Source organism: Rattus norvegicus, chromosome 11, assembly GCF_021556685.1.
Source record: "Rattus norvegicus strain SHRSP/BbbUtx chromosome 11, alternate assembly SHRSP_T2T, whole genome shotgun sequence".
In the NCBI taxonomy this organism is placed as follows: Eukaryota; Metazoa; Chordata; class Mammalia; order Rodentia; family Muridae; genus Rattus; species Rattus norvegicus.
Genome location: NC_141544.1, coordinates 38,338,229 through 38,357,774, shown reverse-complemented (window position 1 = coordinate 38,357,774; position 19,546 = coordinate 38,338,229). Strand labels below are relative to the sequence as shown.

The window sequence follows — 19,546 nt, the reverse complement described above, 5'->3', positions numbered from 1 at the left end:
GAAGGCCAACCTCCAGTGACACACTTCCTCCAGTAAGGTCACATTACCTCAGTCTCTGCAAATGAAGACACTAACTAGATAACAAGCATTCAAACGTCTGGGACTGTGCTGGACATTTCATAGGAAGCACCATAAAGCAATGCTAAAAAGCTGTTTGGCAATCTTAAATATGAATTCAAATCTGATGTTTTGCTTAATCTGACCAACAAAGCTATGAGAGAAAAAATAAGTTTGTTATCATAATGTCTGCTTGTAGTTCCCCATGTGTGTCCTTTTTCTCATGAACTCGCCTGTCATCCTTGTGCAGGGGCCATGCTAATCTTCTCTGTATCATTCCAATTTTAGGATATGTGCTGCTGAAGCGAGCACAATGTGTGTCCTTTCATGTGCCTGTGCTCATATCAGCTTCCCTTAAAGAGTGTGGGTAAGCAATTTCCCTGAATGACATAGTTCCAGAGATTGCCAACCAAAGCACCCCTGGCTGTGCACTCAAGGTCACTCTATTTTTCTCATCATCGATATACCATTTTAAGTTTATCTTCTAGAGAAATCCCTGGAAGACATCAGGGAAGCATCTTGGCAGTAGCCAAAGTTGTGGCAAAGAGACGAATCGTACCTCTTCCTCCCAAGAGGGTAAGATTGAAACTGATTTTGCCCAGACAGTGAAGCAAATATGTTTTAGACCTCTTGGTTTAACTTTTCTATGTGAGTTATAATACCATTTAAAAAAAAACCCTAAACTTGCTGCACATCCCAATGAGTGAAACCATGTTCCGAAGTTCTGATAAAAACAAGCATGAACAGGTCTATAGCATACATAAAACAAGCTAGTGTAACTAGTGAATAATATTGTTTAATTTATGTCTTCTTAATTAAGTTTTAACCTAAAATTAATTCATTTAGTTACTAGAAAATGTTAAATATATTAAAATAAAATTTAGTATCTAACTCCATTTTCACTATTGCACAGGTAGTATAAATATTGATTGGAGACCTCTGATGAATATTTAAAACAAAAACTGAGATTAGTTATAGATATAATGCATTCCGAAGACACCATACTAAAGAACATTGTAAAATATGTCATAAATGATTATATTACTTACAAGTTAAAATGATGTTTGGGATTGATTTAGTTAAGCAAAAGATCATCATTAACTTTATTTTGCCTCATTTATTTTACTTTTAAAATGTAGCTATGAAAAAGTTTAATCACATATGTGGCTCACATAGTATGACTGGGCAGCATTTTACAGATCAGTTCTCAAAAATTAATAGGTATTAGAATTTTCATTATTTTAAACCAGTAAGAAGTTTGGTCAAGAATAACGGAAGGTTAGCAAAGAAAAGAGCTCTGAGGAAAATCATAGTTCAGGAAGGATCTGTAAGACGGACGTGGACGGGAAGGACAGGTCTTAAAAGTCGGAACAACATGCAGCCAGGAAGTGACAGCTCTCCCGGGAAACTTCAAGGAGGCTTATGTTGTCATGTCTGGTCAGCAAAGAAGGCAGAAAGTCAGATGCAGCTCAAGTTATTCATGATGCCAAGTCTCATGGAGAATCAGAATTCTATTCCAACTCCAAAAAGACTACAGAAAAGAGAGTCAGTTAGCAGAGATATTGGATATATTTCCATTTTGAAAAAATCTGGGCAACTAACACACTAAGCTGTTTAGAACTGACCGAGAATAAAATCTGGCATACGGGAAGACTACTGCCATAGCTAAAGTATGCAACCTCCCTGGTACAGCGAAGCTACAGAAACTAATGAGCATGAACACCATTTCAACTCGGGAAAGCCTCACTGTCCTAGTAACGTTCTGTTGTTGTGAAATGGCGCCATGACCACAGCAACTCCAGGGCTTGCTTACATTCAGATGTTGTGGCCAGTATCATGGTAGTAGGAAGCATGATGGCATGCAGCAAACATGTAACTGGAGAAGTAGCTGAGAGTCCTACCTCTGGACCAGCAGGCAGCAGGAAGAGACACTGGGCCTGGCTTGAGCATGTAAAACCCCAAAGCCCACCCCAAATGACATATTTCCTCTAGCAATGCCACGCCTCTTCCAACAATGCTATGCCTCCTGTGCCATTCCTTGATGACACAGGGGGCATAGCATTCAGATATGTGAGCCGATGGGGGCCATTCTTACTTAGCACCACACTCATGATGCAATGTTAACTATAAAAGAAGATGAGATCATGATTCTATCAATGGCATACTTATACACATATATTCACACAGAAAACGTATATACACAGAGTGAATGAATAAAATAATATTATTTCCTTTTAATTTTATTGGATATTTCTTTATTTACAATAATATTATTTCTGAATGGTAAAGGGTGGGTGTTAGCATTCAAAAAGCACAGACGACAGGACCATATTGTGAAGATACACTATTTACTTTTCTGGCTGATGTCACCATATATGTGACAGAAACAAGAATGAGGAATGAGTACTATGGAAGATTGAATGACAATTTTCCTTTCAATTTTTTAATGAATGTACTATTTTGCAAAGCAGACTGAGAAACTTGTTCTAATTAATTGAAGAGGTTCTCTCTTTCACTCCTGGCAATATTTATATATGTGATTATCATTGCAGAGTAAAACTGCTTTTTTTTTTAAATACACAGAGGCATTCCATTTTGGTGTCATGGTCTGGGCTGCAAACTGAGACAAGACACCATTGATTAGTGGCTAGTTTTAGGCAAACTACTCATAAGCTAGAATCATATTGGAATTAGGAATCTCAACTGCGAAGATACAGCCATTAGAATGGCCAATGAGAAAGGCTATAGTGCTTTTCATTGATGACTGATGTGGGAGAGTTCAGTTTGCTCTGGGTGGTGCCAGCCCTGCACAGGTGGTCCTGGGCTCTATGGAAAGTAGGCTGAGTAAGCCAGTAAGCAGTTCTCCTGCATGTTCTCTGCTTAGTTCTTGCCTTCTTGAATTCCTTTCCTGAAAACCTCTCATGGCAGGCTGGGATACGGACTTGTAAGTAGAAATAATCTTTTTGCCATTAAGTCACTTTTGGTCATGGTGTTTTATCTCAGCACTAGAAACCCTAAGATGTGGACATTCCACTTATACTAAAATTGTTGCATCCAATCTTCAAATGGACAATAATCTTGGTCATTCGATTTCAGGTCATCTTATAAAACTGTTTACCAGTTAAAAGGGTATAAAGTATCTTGTTAAGTACTAATGATTTCTAGGCTGCAATACTATAGCTTGTTACATGTTAATTTTACTTCCTGTACCTTACCAAATAATGAATTAAACAATCTTTAAACATATTACTTTTGATACATTTTATCATGTGGGGTTTTTAAAACATTTGTTACTGACGACTTTGATAATCTGATTTAAAAAAACAAAAGACTAAAGGATTAATACAGTTTCTATATTCTGCTAAGGATCAAAGCCTGAGAATACAACATAAACAATCAATTTTACCTCTTAAAAGTAAATTGTGGGCTGGCAAGGTGGTTCAGTTGGTAAAAGCAATTTCTACTAACTCTAACAACCTGAGTTTGATCCAGAGAACCAACTCCTGAAGGTTGTCCTCTGATCTTTACATATGCTTTGTGACATGCTCGTGTTTTTCTGACTTTAACACTCCAGTATTTACTGAAGCATAATTCACAGTCACCAACAGGTCAATTGGTAGACAAATGGGTAAGGAAAGTGTAGTATAGATACTCCACTGAATACTAGAAATTCTATCAGTCACAGTAAAATGAGTGGGACTGGAGAGTATTATGCTAAGTGAAATAAGCCACATTGACTAAGAAAACATTCTCCTTACTCACGTGGGAAGTTAAAACAACTTATCACATGGCTGCAGAGAATAGAACAGTGGTTACCAGGCCCTGGAGAGGATAGGCCGGAAGAATAGATCGACCAGTTAGGGATCAGGAATAAGCTCTTGAGTTCTACTGAACAGTAAGTAGGGAGACATCCATAGTTGACAATCCTATAGAGCCAAAAACAGCTAGCAAATAATATATCTTACCACAAAACTGATAAATGCTTAAAAGGATCGGGAGGTTAAACGTCCCAATAGGACAAAAACACTATACCTCATACATGTGTGTAATTATTGTGGATCAGTTAAAAATATTATTCTTGATAAACACAGGGTTGTTCATCTCAGGAGTAGCTAGATGCAGGGAGAATTGTGCCTAGGCCAGATTGTTCTGAGTTTTGTCTTTCACTGTAGTGCTATCACAGCTGGATGCCTAGTAAGGAATGTGTTGGAAATGCAGATTCTCAGGTCTGCCTCTGGTGCTTCTGATCCTGGAGGGGGGGGGGGGGGCGGGCGCTCCGGATCTGCTGACCTCTAGTCTAACAGCCTTCAGATAATTCAGATGCAAACTCAGCCTCAGCACCACCTTTTAACTATGGGACAATAATCATAGAATTGCAGGTGTTATATCTGCCAGCAGGGAAAAGGAAATTCTGTAGTATTAGAGGGACAGGTATTTCTGGGCAGGGAACCTACTTCTAATGAAGACGATAAGGGTCTAAAGTCAGATAGAAATACAGCCTACAAGCAGAACAGGTGACTCAGCACACAGAGTGCTTGCTAAACACCCAGACCGGCTGGCTTTGTTCTGAGATCCACACAGTAGAAGAAAAGTAAGCTATCTTTGGGCCTCCACATGTGCCCATAACATTCCTGCCTTAAATAAAATGCGTGAAAATATTTTTCTAGATTAGGATAGATTTGAAGGGTGTCCCTAAAACTTCACCGTGTTTGGCTGGAGTGAAAGTGGAATTGATCAGGCTTCGCTTGGAGCAGCAGACTCTTTCTCAGGCGTTAAATACAGTTAGGGTGCTGTATATTCTCAGCCTCGTACACAGGGAAACAGTCTTCAAAGAAGATAGACTAAATAAGGTGCAGATACATTTAGCTTTTAAAGGGTGCCCTGCTTCCTAAAAGCAGTATTTTAGTTACTTGGTTTTATACTTACAGGTAATGTCTTCCAATCAATTTAATCTTTTAAAACGTAGTGAGTTGACTGTCAAAATCTCCACATTTCTGTTATCTGATTTCCTGTCCTTACATACTCACTTTCTGTGTGAACCTTAGAAGCCAATTTACCTGAAGAGCTTCAGGTTGGCAGTTGTAGTGACATCTATCTTAGCCTCAAATTTGCAGAATGATTGAGGAAAACACATTTTACTGACTTTTCTTAGTGAAGAGAACTATTTCCTGTATTTTTCTCGGTTTTCAGTTCTGCATAAAACTGAGCACTTCCACTCACAAACAGAAGCATTGATTTTTTTTTTTTTTTAGAAAAGAGTTTTTGCTTTGATTGATTTTTCCATACACGTGGACAAGTTACTTGCTAATGTTTTAGATTCAACTATATTTTTTCTTTCTCTTAACTAATTGCATAGGACAGTAACTCCAGAGCAGCAATGGTGGCCAGACACCTCTTGTTTCATCTTGTTTTCCCCGAATTTGTTTGAAATGCTTCAAGTGTTTGATAAACAGACATTTTACCGGCTTTCAGTCGAGATTCCGTATAGTTTGTGTAGTTTCGCATTCTTCGTGCCTTTTAAATCTGAAAACTCCCATTGGTTTAGATAGGAAGCTAAAGTCTCCATTCCTTCAAAAAAGAAAAACATTAATAAAATGGGATGGGGAGTGTTGTGACCCAGAGAGAACAGTAGACCAGGGAGATGGTGGGGGAGGGTTGGCTAAACTGTAGCAAAAGCCAAACAATTCAGAAGTTCTTTCCTGCTGGATCCAAGCACCCTGCCATTCTATAGGGGAAAAGTCAGCAAAGTGGGGAGGAGTCCGTCACCTCCCCACCCCCAACCCACTTTGGTGCCACCCTCGCAGATGAAACGTGAGCCTGGGTGGCCAAGGACGCCAGAGAGGCTGCCTTTTGCTTGCCAGAGCACAGCACCTTTGGGCGGGACATAAAGCCCCTGCCGCAGCTCACCCAGGCAAGGAACACCGGAGCTCAGCTGCCCCGCAGCCGGCTGGATTCGCCAGGGCTGGGGTCATGGCCAGGGCCGCTCTGGACCCTGCTCTCGGGAGCACATCCCTGTTCTCCTGACCGCCCTGTATCCTCCGCATTGCTGCTGGAGTTCCCGGCTGTCCCTTCACTTCAATCTCGGCCAGGTCTACCGGTCTGTCTTACAGAGCAGCTTGGGGCCACCGGCTTGGATGGATGCGCTGAGGCTGCCCCGGCGTCTAGGGGTCTTGCTTTGGAAGGTGGTCCTGCTCTTTGTTTATGCAGGTGAGTGGTAGCACGGACTGGGACAGAGGGTCCAGCCAGGGACGTGGGGCCAAGGCAGGAATGTAGCAGGGTGGCGAGTCCCCTAGGAGGCAATACCAGACCTGCATGCTAGAACCACATCTCCCCTTTAACATTACCAATTTGTTGTTTTGCTTTTTTTTTTTTTTTTTTTTTTGTAAAGCATCTCAAAAGTTCTCATTTAAGGGGATTTTAGTCTGACTAGTGTAAAGTCACACCCAGGTCGAGGACCGGCCACCAGCGACTCTTTAAAATACTTGAAACTTGAAAGGTGAAGTTTTTCCAAACTAAACGCTTTAGTGACTTTTGCATTTTATCTCAGGCTGCTCACGTCTGGAATAATCCAGTTTCCCCTCTTTTAGAAGTCAGTTACTTTAGACATGTCCCCGTATATTTTTTCTGAAGCTCCACAAAATTGGTTGAACAACCGTATGCTCTGAGCTATATGGTCTGGGCGAAATAGGATTTCACCAGGCAAATATGAAATTCTTTTTTAAATGTGATTAAGCACCTGTTTGTGAAAGGCCCCTCGTTTCCTTCCTATATAATTATTCGTAGTGGCAACTGCTGATAATTAATGAAGCAGAGTGCTTTCCTTGTTCTGAGCTTGACAGGGAGCCTTAGATGGCCTTTCACTGCTAAGTCAAGTATAAATTTAATTACACGTGCGTTCCTCGAATCTTCGTGTTCGCCGGCAGTGCGCGCTTAAAGCATCATGCGTTTCTAACTTTCTAAGACAATGGATCACAGGCTAACCTAGGCACCTGCAGTTCAGTTCTCCATACTTGACAAAACCCTCCAACCGAAAGGAAGATGTTCTTCAGCCCCCTTCATTACCGAAAGAGAACTGAATTTCATCATCGCATCAAAATAATCAAATTCCTCCTGGCCATGGTCTGCCAGAAAGGAGTTCTTTGCTAGTCCAAAAAATTTAATCTATTAAGATGCAAACCAGGGTCTGGGGTTGAGCCCAGTTAGTCAAGTACTTTCCTAACATAAACAGGCTTGGGTTCAATGCCCCCTGTACCGCATTAACTGGCTGTGGAGGCCCACGACTGTAAGCCCAGCACTGGGGAGGCAGAGGCAGGAAAGTCAGAAGTTCAGGTGATAGTCAGCTGTATGGTTAGTTTAAGATACCCCCCTCCCAAATAGGAGACCCTGTCTCAAAAGAAAGCATATTTTAGAAAGCAAATTGCTCTTGAAGTTATCATATTAAAGATAGTATAGGGGAAATGCCAACTTTCAAATATAAAAATTGAGAAAAGCAGAAAGAGTCCGTCTTACTTGTTGAAGATAATTCCTGTTCTAGGGACTGTAGCCTTTCTGCTCTTTAGATTGTGTACAGTGTTTCTGTCTGAGACACTAAGTATCAATGGTCCTCCTGGTCATTTTACATCAACATCTCCCTCCTAGTTTCTTAAAAACGATGATGATTCTCCCCAGCTCTTCAGCTTGTCAACGTAACACAAACACAAGAGCATAGCAAGAAGCAAAGGATGCTGGGAGGAATGCTGTTGCCTTGACTCAGGACCTCAGCTTCTTTGTTTTCTGTCTCTTGCTCTTGTCCTTTCCCCACTCTCCGGTCCACATGCATAGCTCCTACAGTGTTCAGGGAAACTCATCAGTGGGCAGCGGCTAATGAGGTGGTTTTATAGGTAGTTTTCACTTTCTCTGGCTTCTATCTAATCCTCTACAAAAAGAGTTGTAAGCCAGCACTAGGGTGGCTTGCTGGCTTGGGTGAGAATTGTTAAGCTGATGAGTTCTGTGGTGAAAATTTCCAAACCTCCTATTTCGGAGGCTGTTGCCACATTTATTTGATGCTAGAGCAGAGGTCATGCTCTGAGCTTTCGGTGGGTGGTAAGGTGAGCTTATAGATCAGTTTGACGTGGGAAAGCATGTGTCATGGGATAGGTACAATCTTGTACTGTGTTATCAAAGAAGGGGCCCATATTGGTATTTCGAGTGTAAGTCTCTTTGGTTTACCAAAAGAACCTCACAGGCAGGCAAGAGCCCAGAAGAAGGCCACAGAGGGTCTCTTCTTAGACCACAGAAGAGCTCACTCAAAATCAGATTATAGCTTGCTAAATCTGAAGAAGGAAAGCAAGCAAGAACAAGATGTTTAGAGACTAGGAAAGCCCTCGCCCAAGAAAACATTAGGATATAGTATTAACCTAGGCTGCATGGTAATCCCACAGTGGGGAGCTCAGTTTAGTTGGAACTAAGACACAAAACTAGACCAATGTGTTGTGGCTAAATGTCTGAACACTCTAATAAGTGAATTCTAATAAGTGATTTCACAACACAGAAAACCCCTAAAACCCCATGGCCTAGTTACATTACACAAAACAAATGAAATACATTCCTGTTCTGTTTGGTTAAGCAAAGTTAAGCAAGTAATAATTTCTTCTGTGCTTAATTCGTTGGTTTTTTTTTTTTAATTTTTTTGAGTAACTTTTGGAAAAAGATACAAATGAAGTGTTTACACTATTGTACAAGTCCCACTGCAGGCTACAAAGACAGGATCCTATCAAGGTTTTTCCTTCCGGGCCTCAGCCTGTGCCTTTCTACCCCTCCTTTTCCTTCCTCTCAGCCTCAGCTATAGCTGGCAGAAGCCATTTCTAATCGAGGGATTCAAGCCAGATAGCGCTCTCCTGTGCTACACATTCCTGAAGGTGTGGTGGGCAGATGTGCTGGGGAAACCATCCAAATCACATCTTTCATTGAAAAGTCCTTGAAGACAGTTTGAACTCACTTTCTGGGATATTAAATTAGATATTAGGAGTGATTTTTTTTTGTTCTTTATTTGCTGAGGGCAAGTAGACTGTTGCGTTCTTTCACAAAGGAGAAACAGGCCTGGTACAGTGTGCACTGCGATCTCCACCATATTACTCTCTTAATATGAGAAAAATGACTCTGAGAGCACTATTAGTTCCTGGGTCTGACTGAAGGAAGAGCTGTGATTGTGAGGACACTCGTCAAGCTACCAAATTCACCCTTTTCCATAGTTTAATTCTGGGAAGCAGACAACAGTGCTAGAAACCACCATAAAAACAGTGAACTGTGTGTGACATGAATGCTTGCTTCAGGAATTATCTAGCTTCGTGGCTAGAAAACTTGGGGCTTGGTTTCCTGTAAAGCTGGCTTGCAGTGTTTTGATAACACTGTGTCCGCATGTCAGAAGTAATGGTAAGGAGTGCAATGGGGCAGTTGAATCATTCAATTCCTGGGAAGCTTAATTGGAAGTCAGGGCTCCTGGTCAGCACCAGGAGTAATGGGGTCTTTACTTCATGATCTCGGTTGCTATGAAGAACAAAACCGTGGCACGTCCCTGCTAAGCTCTGCAGAGAGCTGACTCGTCTGAATACCTCAATCAGTCAAAGAACAACAACAACAAAATCAAGCTGGAGAAATTCACTAAGAACACGGTAGGATAGGAAGCCTAAAGAATTATGATGCCCTAGCTGGGAGAAGGCGGCATAGAACTCGAATCCCAGTGTGTAGAGGGTAAAGTCAAGAGGTCTGGGGTTAAAGGTCATCTTCAGCTTTCAGGTAGCCAGTCCAGCCTGAGCTATTCCAACCAGATAAAGAGTGATGTATTTTCCTGAACATACTGTTGCTGGTGTTCTAGCTTCTTTCTCGGAGCCATACGATTGATTGCGTTCCTCCCGTGGATTTAAGTAGAGTAACAGAAATAATTTCCCTCTCCAGTCAAGTGGAAACTTTTAAAGTTCATTTTGTTTTTCTGTGATACAGCAATAAGGGGAAGAGTAAGAAAATATGACCTTTCTCACTTGTTCCACGAAAACCACATTAATTAAAAAAGTCAGACGGCCTCGGCTCTATTTGGAGGGTGTCTTAGGAAGACCTGGTTTAAAAGCTTCCTAAGTTTTCCTTGTTTAGAGAAAGCAACAAAATAGCATGTGTCCATAAATATAATACCTTGTAGTTTCAATTCTTTAGCTTTGATAGAATGAAAACTTCATATAATTTATAGCGTACAACCCACATTACTTTAAGGAGCTGAAGTGGCTCATTTTGAAATTCTTGAGTATAGAATGTAAACTGTGGGACTATAATGCTTTAAAAATGTATACCTGAAACATACGCAATATAATTTTATTCTGCTCCTTAGAGCTCAGTGATAACCGTATACTGTAAAGTAAATCATTAGTTGGACAAAGAGTTGTTTAAGGTCAGTGGGATTCTAATTAAATATTTTTGTATAAATTCTCTTGTTGAAAAGCACACAGGGGAAAAGCAACATAGTCATATTAGGTCCAACATGTCCTTTTAATCGGAAATCTCCTGCTTCACGCTGTGCTATTTTATTATTGATTCTAAAATCTGGTATCAAGAAAACCGTCAATTCACAAGTTATTTATATAGACATCTTCTCTAACCAGCTTGTTGACGTCCAAGCCTAGTAGATCAACAGTATGTAGACTCATTTATGTAATGGTATGTTTAGGAAGTCTAATTATGGAGGTATAAATAACGTAAGAAAAAGCATTACTAAATTACCCTTGCAAATACACCTATTAGTTTTCAATGATCACTGTTGGCATTACCCATGTCAATAATATTTGTCATTAGTTGAACTTCGTAGAGAATCGATACTCCAAAACTCAGGAAATTTTGCTATATATAAGTTATTATAAAAACTCCACTAGCAACTTTAGCGACTGATGAGTTGATACATTCCTTCCGTCATAATCTGGTTCACCCAAAGCCGGCTTTGCAATTGCAGTAATAATGTTCCGAGCAGGAGCCTTAGGAAGAATGGCTTTATGTCTACCAGCTTAGAGTCTGCCTGGGGAGAAGGGCCAGTTTAGACTCTTAGGTTTTGGAATTTAGCGTGTGAAAATGAACACCTACGTGCTCAAAACCGGTTGGCTGATTCAGACGTGAACAGAATAATTTTTCCTTGACTTGTGATTTCACAAGCTCAACCGCTCTCGTTTGCACTTTTGTAGAGGATTGCCGTGCTCAGTGTGGCAAAGACTGCCGAGCCTACTGCTGCAATGGAAGCACACCGCACTGCTGCTCCTACTACGCCTACATTGGGAGCATCCTCTCGTGAGTGGGGTCCAGCTCGACAGTGTTCATCTTCCTTTGCTTCGGTCACTCTTCTAAGAAGCACTAAGTTATGAGGGCAGGGGATTGCTAAGAGTTTAAAGGCAGCCTGAGTAACGTAATTATTTCTCATCCAGTTTGGAAACTGCATGAAATTTCATCACACATGCATGCACCGCACACACACACAACACCACACACACACACACACACACACACACACACACACACATCAAAAGATTGGTTATTGATTTAAAATTTTTACTAGAGATTTAAACAGTCATCAGTACCATGCATATAACATTACTTGATATAATATTACTTGATATAATATTACTTGTAAATTTTTAAAAAAATACCTTCATTAGAAGGGAGTTTTAAAAGGATGCTTCCATTGGTTTTTGTATGTATTATAGTAATGTGTTAAGTAGTCTTATTATTGGTAAACTCTTTCATGATATCCTTTTGTCTCCTGTACGGAGGGATGTACAAACTGACATTTGTTGTTAAATTACGGTCAGCGTATTTACCAACCAGGCCCCAAATTGTCTAATACATCAGTCATTCAGGAAAATGAGAAGTTATAAATAAAGAAAACAATAGTAATATGAAATCTCAGTTGTTTATATAACGCATATAGGACAACTTGGAAATAAATTTAGAACCTAAGTAAAGGTAGGCACAAGTAATATATAATCACACCCCACACACAGAAATGCAGACTGTGTTAAGTAGGTCCCTGTATTGGATTAAGAATGTACTTTATTGCTGCTTCTGACCAAAGGACAATGGTGGTGGTTGCCCACCTTCGGGTTGAAAGCCTCGAAAATTATTTTTGTAGTTCTGCTAAATCCATGTAAGTGTGAGCGCCCAGCTCCTCTGCCCATAGATTGGAGAAGTGAAAAGCAAGAGCTGGTGGAAAAGGTCACACTTCAGTCAGAGCTGTGGCTCTTGGCTATGAACAGAGGTCCAACCAGGCTCTCTTCTGCTTTCCTTCTCCCTATGCACATGGATGAGTGGAAACTCTTCCAACCCAGGAAGCTCAGCTCAACTTCTGCCTCCTGGTCCAGCTGCTCCAGAAACAAGTCCATTGAGGATCCTGGCCACAAGATGCTCTGTCGCTCTAAAGGGAAATCTAAAAGGGGAATCTATCACAACAAAAACTTTCAAGAATCCACAAATACAGATCTGTTTGACTCTAGACCTCATTCCTCCAAAATCTGGTTTGGGATACCCTTAAAGACTGTTAGAAAGAAATGCCAGGATGAAATTTTAGAAATGAAAGATTTATTAATTTGAAATGGAGATTAACCATTCAATGAAATATAAACTAAGTAAATTTTCCCTTATGGAGGAATCAGTGGCAAAGCAATTAATTGCCAAGGAATTAATTTTATAGGAATATAAAATATCTATAATGACTTTTATGATTATAGATAGTTGCACAGAATATGAGATAATTAAAAGCTTCTGATTAATAATTTACATTGTTAATGCTTTCTGATGTCATGTGCTACTGTTTGAGTATATGTGGGAGTGGAAACAGTCATGGATCTGAATGAGCAAGTCTGGAATTCTTTAGTCCCGTGCCCTGGATGTCACTAAATTTAGTGGCGCTCATTAAATTTCAGTATGTATTGTGTCCAGTTGATTAACTTCCTACCCTGTCTCAGTGGGAAGTAAATATCGTGGCCATAACTATTAACTAGCATATCTTAAAATTTTTAATTTGAAAATATGCTTTCTGTGCCTTAGATTCAAAAGAGAGATTTACACCTTTCCAACACATTAATCGGGGTTACTGGAACCATGCACTTGTGCATATAGGGGAAAAAGGAATTGTGTTTTGCAAGGGAAATGTAAACACAGATGGCATTATATTTCAGACAGTTAAAACTGAACTTTCTGTCAAAAATAGAAACTTCTGAGCAAAGCTCTTGCTAAACAATTCTTAAGGAAAAAAAAAAAACTTTAAAGTGTTTTTCCCACTGGATGGAGGAGGATACATTTTCAGGATTTCCAGTGATTGTTTAACATTTGAAAGGAGTTTTCAACTCCACCCAAGCCTTTTTTTCCCCCCTGTTATATTGTAGTAAGTGCAATGGGGGGAGGGGTGACCAGGTCTGAGAACGATCACATGAGCACATGAGTTCTGTTATGCACATGTTTCCTAATACTGCCAGTTTGGAATTCAAAATCTATACTTCCTTTCTCAAACTTCTCGGCACATTCTGTTAAGTAATTTGAATCATCTCAACAGAAATTTAAAGGTTTTTTTGGTTGTTATCAGGAAAGTAGCAAAAAAGAGAGAAAGAAAGAAAGAAAGAAAGAAAGAAAGAAAGAAAGAAAGGAAGAAAGGAAGGAAGGAAGGAAGAAAGAAATGCATTGGAGATAATAAAATTTAGTCTTGAATAATTTTATAAATTGGTTTTATCTCATGGCTTAGTTTCCAAAATAAAAATGCCAACACTTAGTTTAAAATGAACTTTAAAAAAATGAGGGAGCACTCAGAAGATAGTTGGGCCATTCTGTAATGTCTATAAAATGCTTAAGTGAGGAGTATGGGGCCTTCCTCTACCACGGTGGCAATTAAAGCTGAGGAGGGATGTGCTGCTAGTTTTAAAACTTAACGTGTGTGTGTGTGTGTGTGTGTGTGTGTGTGTGTGTGTGTCTGAGAGAGAGACACACACAGACAGAGACGGACAAAGACAGAGAGACTTAAAGGTGTGTTTACAATGAGATGTTTAGAGAAGGCTTCACGAGTGGCATTAGATAAGAGTCTTGAAGGAAGGGTACATGTTTACACAAATGAACAGTGAAGGAAAGGAAATTCCTTCGAGACAGAGAGACTCCTGCACACACAGCCAGAGATAGAAGCGAGGAAATGATCTTTTGGCAAAACCCGCCTTGTTCAAAGTAGCCGGAAGGGAAATTAAATTTGGATTTGGAGATACAAAAAACGTGGGTTCGGATAAAAGGTGGATTGGTATTAATAGACTCTTACTGACTGTGTGTCTCTGAGTTAAAATGAAACAATTCCATTTCCCATGGAAAAAGTAGACATGTGACTTTATGTAGGGTACACACAACCTTAGCAGCACCAAGAACCTAGAAAGAGGGACGCCCCCAAAGGGAGATTACAAGTTTTCCATAGTTAGAGGATCAGAAAGGACACAGGGCATTGTGTGTGGAGCACTTTGGATAGGATACAGGACATGATGGTTAGTTTTATATTTAAGAGATTTTTTTTTGTAATATGAGCAATGGCTTCAACTTAGAAACCAGAAACCTCTATGCTAAAAAAAAAAAAAAAAAGTGAGAATTTGAGAAATAAGGAATTTCCCACCAGATTGAGTCACACCCATTGCTTAGCAACTCTTTCACAGAGAAGGTGGGACACCCTGAGGGATGTGTAAAGAACGGTTTGCAACCCTGTTGTTGATAGAACCTGACCGACACTCCCCAGAAGTGAATCTAGCAAGAAGCTGCCATTTGTAGAGGATTCTTTAGAACTGGTAGAGTCTGAAAGAGCCCAGGATGATACAGAGTCACTACAGATTGTTATCCACTGGAACAAACAAACAACAAACAAAACGTAACTGTCCTGAAAATAAAGACGCTCGGCCATATCAGGAATTACTGTTCCACCTTATTTGAGAGTCAGACTGGCTGAGAGGCAGTGTGAGCCAGACCGTCCGACGTAGGACTTAATTGTCTAACTCGAAAATAGGATTTTGTTTTTCCAGTCTACCATTTTAAAAATGAAGATTAATCCGGGCACATCTAATAGCAGAAAAACATGCCCACAGGAAGCAATCGAGAGGAAGAACCAGCGGTGCAGATCCTGGTGGGATTCGGTTTCTTTGCTTTTCAGTGAAATATGAAAGACGAATTGCCCACAGTTTTGCAAAGACAGCTAATAAAGATCACTACTGTGATTTTAGAGCCATGCTATGCTTGAAGGTGAAACGAAGTTAAAGAATAGAAAGGTTTTACATTTCGAAATGGCATTTGGGGTCCTGCGGTAATTAAGGAGCTGAGGGTGTTAATTAAACTCAGGAGATTTTTTTTTTTTGCATCAGTTAAGAACAGCATTTAAATGGAAAGAAAATTATTTTAGTTTCAGCGATGAAAAAAAAAAACCTGGAAAAAGTAAACGCTGGGCCAATCCACGTTTGCGAATGTTCTAGTCATTTCTCCATTACTGTGATAAACTACACAACCAGAAGCACCTTCTGGGAGGAAGAAACTGGCTTACACAGTCCACCATAGAAGAAAGCAAACACAGGGGCCTGGAGTCAGATACTGAAACAGGGACCATAGAAGAATGGCTTTGCTCCCCATGGCTCGCTTGGCCAGATTTCTTAAACAACTCAGAAATACTAGTCTAGAAGTGGGACCATTTCCGGTGGGCTTGGCTTTTCCATGTCAACCATTAATCTACAAAATATTGGCCAGTCTATTGGAAGCAATTTCTCAGTTAAACTTGCATTTTCTAGTTCACTTTAGTTTTGAGTTGATAAAAAGGAAAAAGAGGAAAAAAGCTAACAGTGAAAGTCTTACTTGCTTTATTAATAGCACCATGATGAACAGCAGAAACAAAAGACAATGTTAAGATGAAGATGAGCTTCATTGAAAATATAACAATCATTTCTGTTTTATCAAAGTAGAAGGTAGGCGTCTCTCTCAGAGGGTGTAATTATATATTAGGGTATATTTTATTAACAGCAAGTATAAATGTGTTAATAAACGAAGCTTTTCAGTCAAATTTATTCTCCAATTGCCTTTATAAATGAAGTGAATTGAACATAAATATTTGTTTTGAGAAAGAAAATGGTGAAGTTTCTAGGACATAGTCTCAAGAGATTATTTGTAGAAAAGCACTCCAGCTATTCAGCGCTCTACATCGACTTCCGCAGGATGAAGCCATCAATAAAACATGGACCTGCCCATGTATCTCCTAGCAGCTAGCAGGTAATAGAGAGCTCTGAGCAGATTGCTTGGCCCTCTGTGCTTGGTAGAGCTGAAAACCTGGCAGAACCGAAAAGGACCAGGCTTCACTCTGCCCTGAGCCTGCCCCGAAGGCTTCTTGAAGAGGAATTATTCTAAAATCTAACTCAAGAGCTGGGCATGTTGTGCAGATGTTAGGGAACTTGCCTAACATCCACAAGGTGCTAGCTTGGATCCCCAGCACTGCCTAAACCAAGTGTGGTAGTACACGCCCAAAACGCCAGCCTTTGGAAGGTGGAGGCAGAGGGATCAGGAGTTCGAAGTCATCTTTAACTATAAAGAGTTCAGAACAGCCCTAGCTTCAGGAGACACTGCTATAAATAAATAAATCTTGAAAGTAAAAGGAATTGATAAAATATGTTCCATGCTGTTCAAACATTTAGAAAATTACGGATAGAGGGGAAATTTTAAGTTAATAGATTATTTTCATAAAGTCAAATCAGTTTGCATCAATTCCCACACTTTGTGCTACGTAGGTGCCTTCCTTTAAAGCCAGTGGTAGACAAGCCTGTCTGTCACTGTGGCCACTCAGTATTGTACTGAAAATCTCAACCAGCCTGTCCCATAAGGCAGTATAAAGAAGGTAAAATAATTGGAAAGGTGGAAACTAAATTATTGTCATTTATAAATATTGTGATCATTAATACAGAGTTTTTAAACTAACAAAATTTCACCAAATAGACAATGTATACAATCCATGTAACAAAATTAATGGACAACTCTAAGCTAGCTACACATACTAGGAATCCTAATGCATGTGCAAACAAACACCCAAACCACCTAAGGGCCATACGAGAGATGAGTTATGACTCAACAGTATAGTACTTGCCTTGTATGCAGAAATTCCTGGCTTCCATACCCATCATTACCCCCACTCCCAATAAAAGACTTGATGTAAAGAGTAAGCAACTCCTTATATACCTGATATTTACAGAGCAGCAGAAACATAAAAATTCACTATGTTTGTGTCACTGTGACAAAAACACCTGATTGTGTGACCCTCTATGCTTGGGCAAATTCTCACCAGCAAGAGGTAGTGTATGGCAAAGGACTTTCCTCATTGCTTGCTGGCAGGAAGCAGAGAGGAGACAGGAAGTAGTCTAGGATAATATAGCTGCAGGGACCTGATTCCCTAAAGCAGCACCATGCACTGGACACCTAGGCTCTATCACATGTACCTATGAAGACACTTCCTATTCAGACCATTCCATAATGAGGAGGTAAGAGAGGCCAGCATGATAGCGTAGTGATGTCAGTTTTTCCAGGACTATCTGTCAGTTCCATGCCATTTCAGTCAAAATCCTCAAAGTTGCTTTTTACTGAATTTGGAAGACTGTGCCTAAGGTTTGTGTAATAAAGATCTTAGAAAACTGAAAATGGCTGCAAAAAAAAGCAAGGAGAACAGACTTTTCCTATAGCCATGATAGATATGAACATTTATCATACCTCTGTGATCCCAGTTACTCAGAGGCTTGAGGCAGAATGAGCGTGAGTTCAAGGCTAGCCAGGGAAACAGTGACATTCTTCTTTGAAGGAAAAATACTGCCTGTGAGATGTCTCAGTGGTTAATGTGTTGGCTGAGTAACACTGGCAACCTGAGTTTGAACCCCAGAACCCACAGAACTTCCTCCTTAGAGTTCTTTGATCTACACATGTCCTATTATAGGGCACACACATGGCTGTACACACACACACACACACACACACACACACACACACTACACATGTCACAGGCCACACGTCACACACATCACACAGTCACACACACACCATTACCACCACCAATAATAATGGTAATAGTAATAATAAATTCAAACATGAAAATATACTTATTAGAAAATAACTTATGTGTTATTGGATCATGGATAAATCAAAAGACTATAGGACTTAGAAATTTCCTAGTAAGCACAACACCTGGTCACCCCAGGATCACAGCAGAAAGAGGCATCTGATGCTGTACAAGGTACCGTGTCACAGTGTTTCTTAGGTCTTATGTGTCAGTCATGTTCATTCCTGTAGCAAAATCCTGGATTCGTGCAACTTTAGTAAAAGAAAAGGTTCATTATAATCTGTAATTAAGGAGGTTTCCAATCAAGTTGGTTACTTTCTATTTTGTTGCTTTGAGCATGATGCAGCCCAATATATTATTAATGAGATGTGTAGATAGAAGGCCTGTTGCTTCATGGTACCCAGAAAGAAAGGAGGGAGACAGAAGAGGTTCAAGATCACACCCCCAGCTTCCTTCTACTGAATCCTCTGTCTGAAAACTCACATATCCAATAGCATCAAACCATCCAACAAGTGTTTAACATGTGGACTTTGCAGCTATTCCAAATCCAATTGTGCTCTCACATTCCACTATATCTTCCAAGTGCCCAGCCCCCTCCGTGTGAGATAGTCAGTCCTTGCTTTTTCTAAGAGGATGCTTGTCTAAGCTAATTTTAGCTAACTCTAGATAAATCTTAGTATACAAGCCTCACTTAATGTCAGTTCAGGTGAACTTGAGTGTTCTGTAGGATATGGGCATTCAACTTTCCTTGATGATCTCAAGATGGAGTAAGTGTAAAGGGTCCCTGGCATTCCTTGAAATTAGAAGAACCTTAACATTCTACTTGGGGTGCACCCTGCTTCCCTTTTTTATCCCCAATGTCTCTATTAAAAACTTTCCTCTCTGCTAATATTACACTGCTCCTTTTCTAACCTATTGTTATTCATTGGTTTCCAAGGTCGCTTGCCCGTTTGTATTCCAGGCCTGCCAGGGTAAGAAGCCAGTCTTCTCACCCATCATGAAAGCTCTTGGTTCTATAGGGTCAATAACATACCATTTTAATGAGCAGCAATCCGCCATTGAAGCACGAACACCTTGAGAGTTTGTGGGTGCTAAATTATTGATATGCAACATCTGGATAAATATTTATTTAGGAAACTCAAATCACAACTTGAATATGTTATTGGCTTCCGAGACTATCTTTCCATGGAATACAAATTAGGCACCGTCCCAGTAAAGGGTATGATAGTCAGTCATCACATCCTGATCACACTGTTTATGATAAACTAGAATTAGATGAGGGGGACGAGAGATGAAACGCTGATTTGATTATGATGATTTACTTTGTTTCCTCCGTCAATGAAGCAAAGTGATCCACCAGCCACAGACTGTTACAGCAATGGGTCTCCTATG

At 40.1% G+C, this 19,546-nt stretch overlaps 1 protein-coding gene, 1 long non-coding RNA gene and 1 other non-coding gene across 5 annotated transcripts in view; 1 reads left to right on the top strand and 2 right to left on the bottom strand.

Annotated features, from left to right (window-relative positions):
• Positions 1-19,546, bottom strand: part of LOC148002488 (uncharacterized) — a 144,058-nt gene that overhangs the window by 75,069 nt on the left and 49,443 nt on the right. The window contains exon 3 of the long non-coding RNA XR_015633222.1: positions 5,520-5,625. This is a non-coding gene — a long non-coding RNA (uncharacterized LOC148002488). The remainder of the gene's footprint in view (positions 1-5,519; positions 5,626-19,546) is intronic.
• On the bottom strand, positions 263-369 carry LOC120095815 (U6 spliceosomal RNA). The gene has a single exon (XR_015633828.1). It is a non-coding gene; the product is annotated as a U6 spliceosomal RNA (small nuclear RNA).
• The window catches only part of Cyyr1 (cysteine and tyrosine rich 1), a 106,518-nt gene continuing 92,865 nt past the window's right edge, over positions 5,894-19,546 (top strand). For 2 of the 3 annotated variants that reach the window (XM_087576467.1, XM_087576468.1), the window contains exons 1-2: positions 5,894-6,264; positions 11,256-11,358. In XM_087576467.1, coding sequence (XP_087432593.1) covers positions 6,192-6,264; positions 11,256-11,358 — 176 coding nt within the window. In that variant the 5' untranslated portion in view covers positions 5,894-6,191. 3 annotated transcript variants of the gene reach the window in all.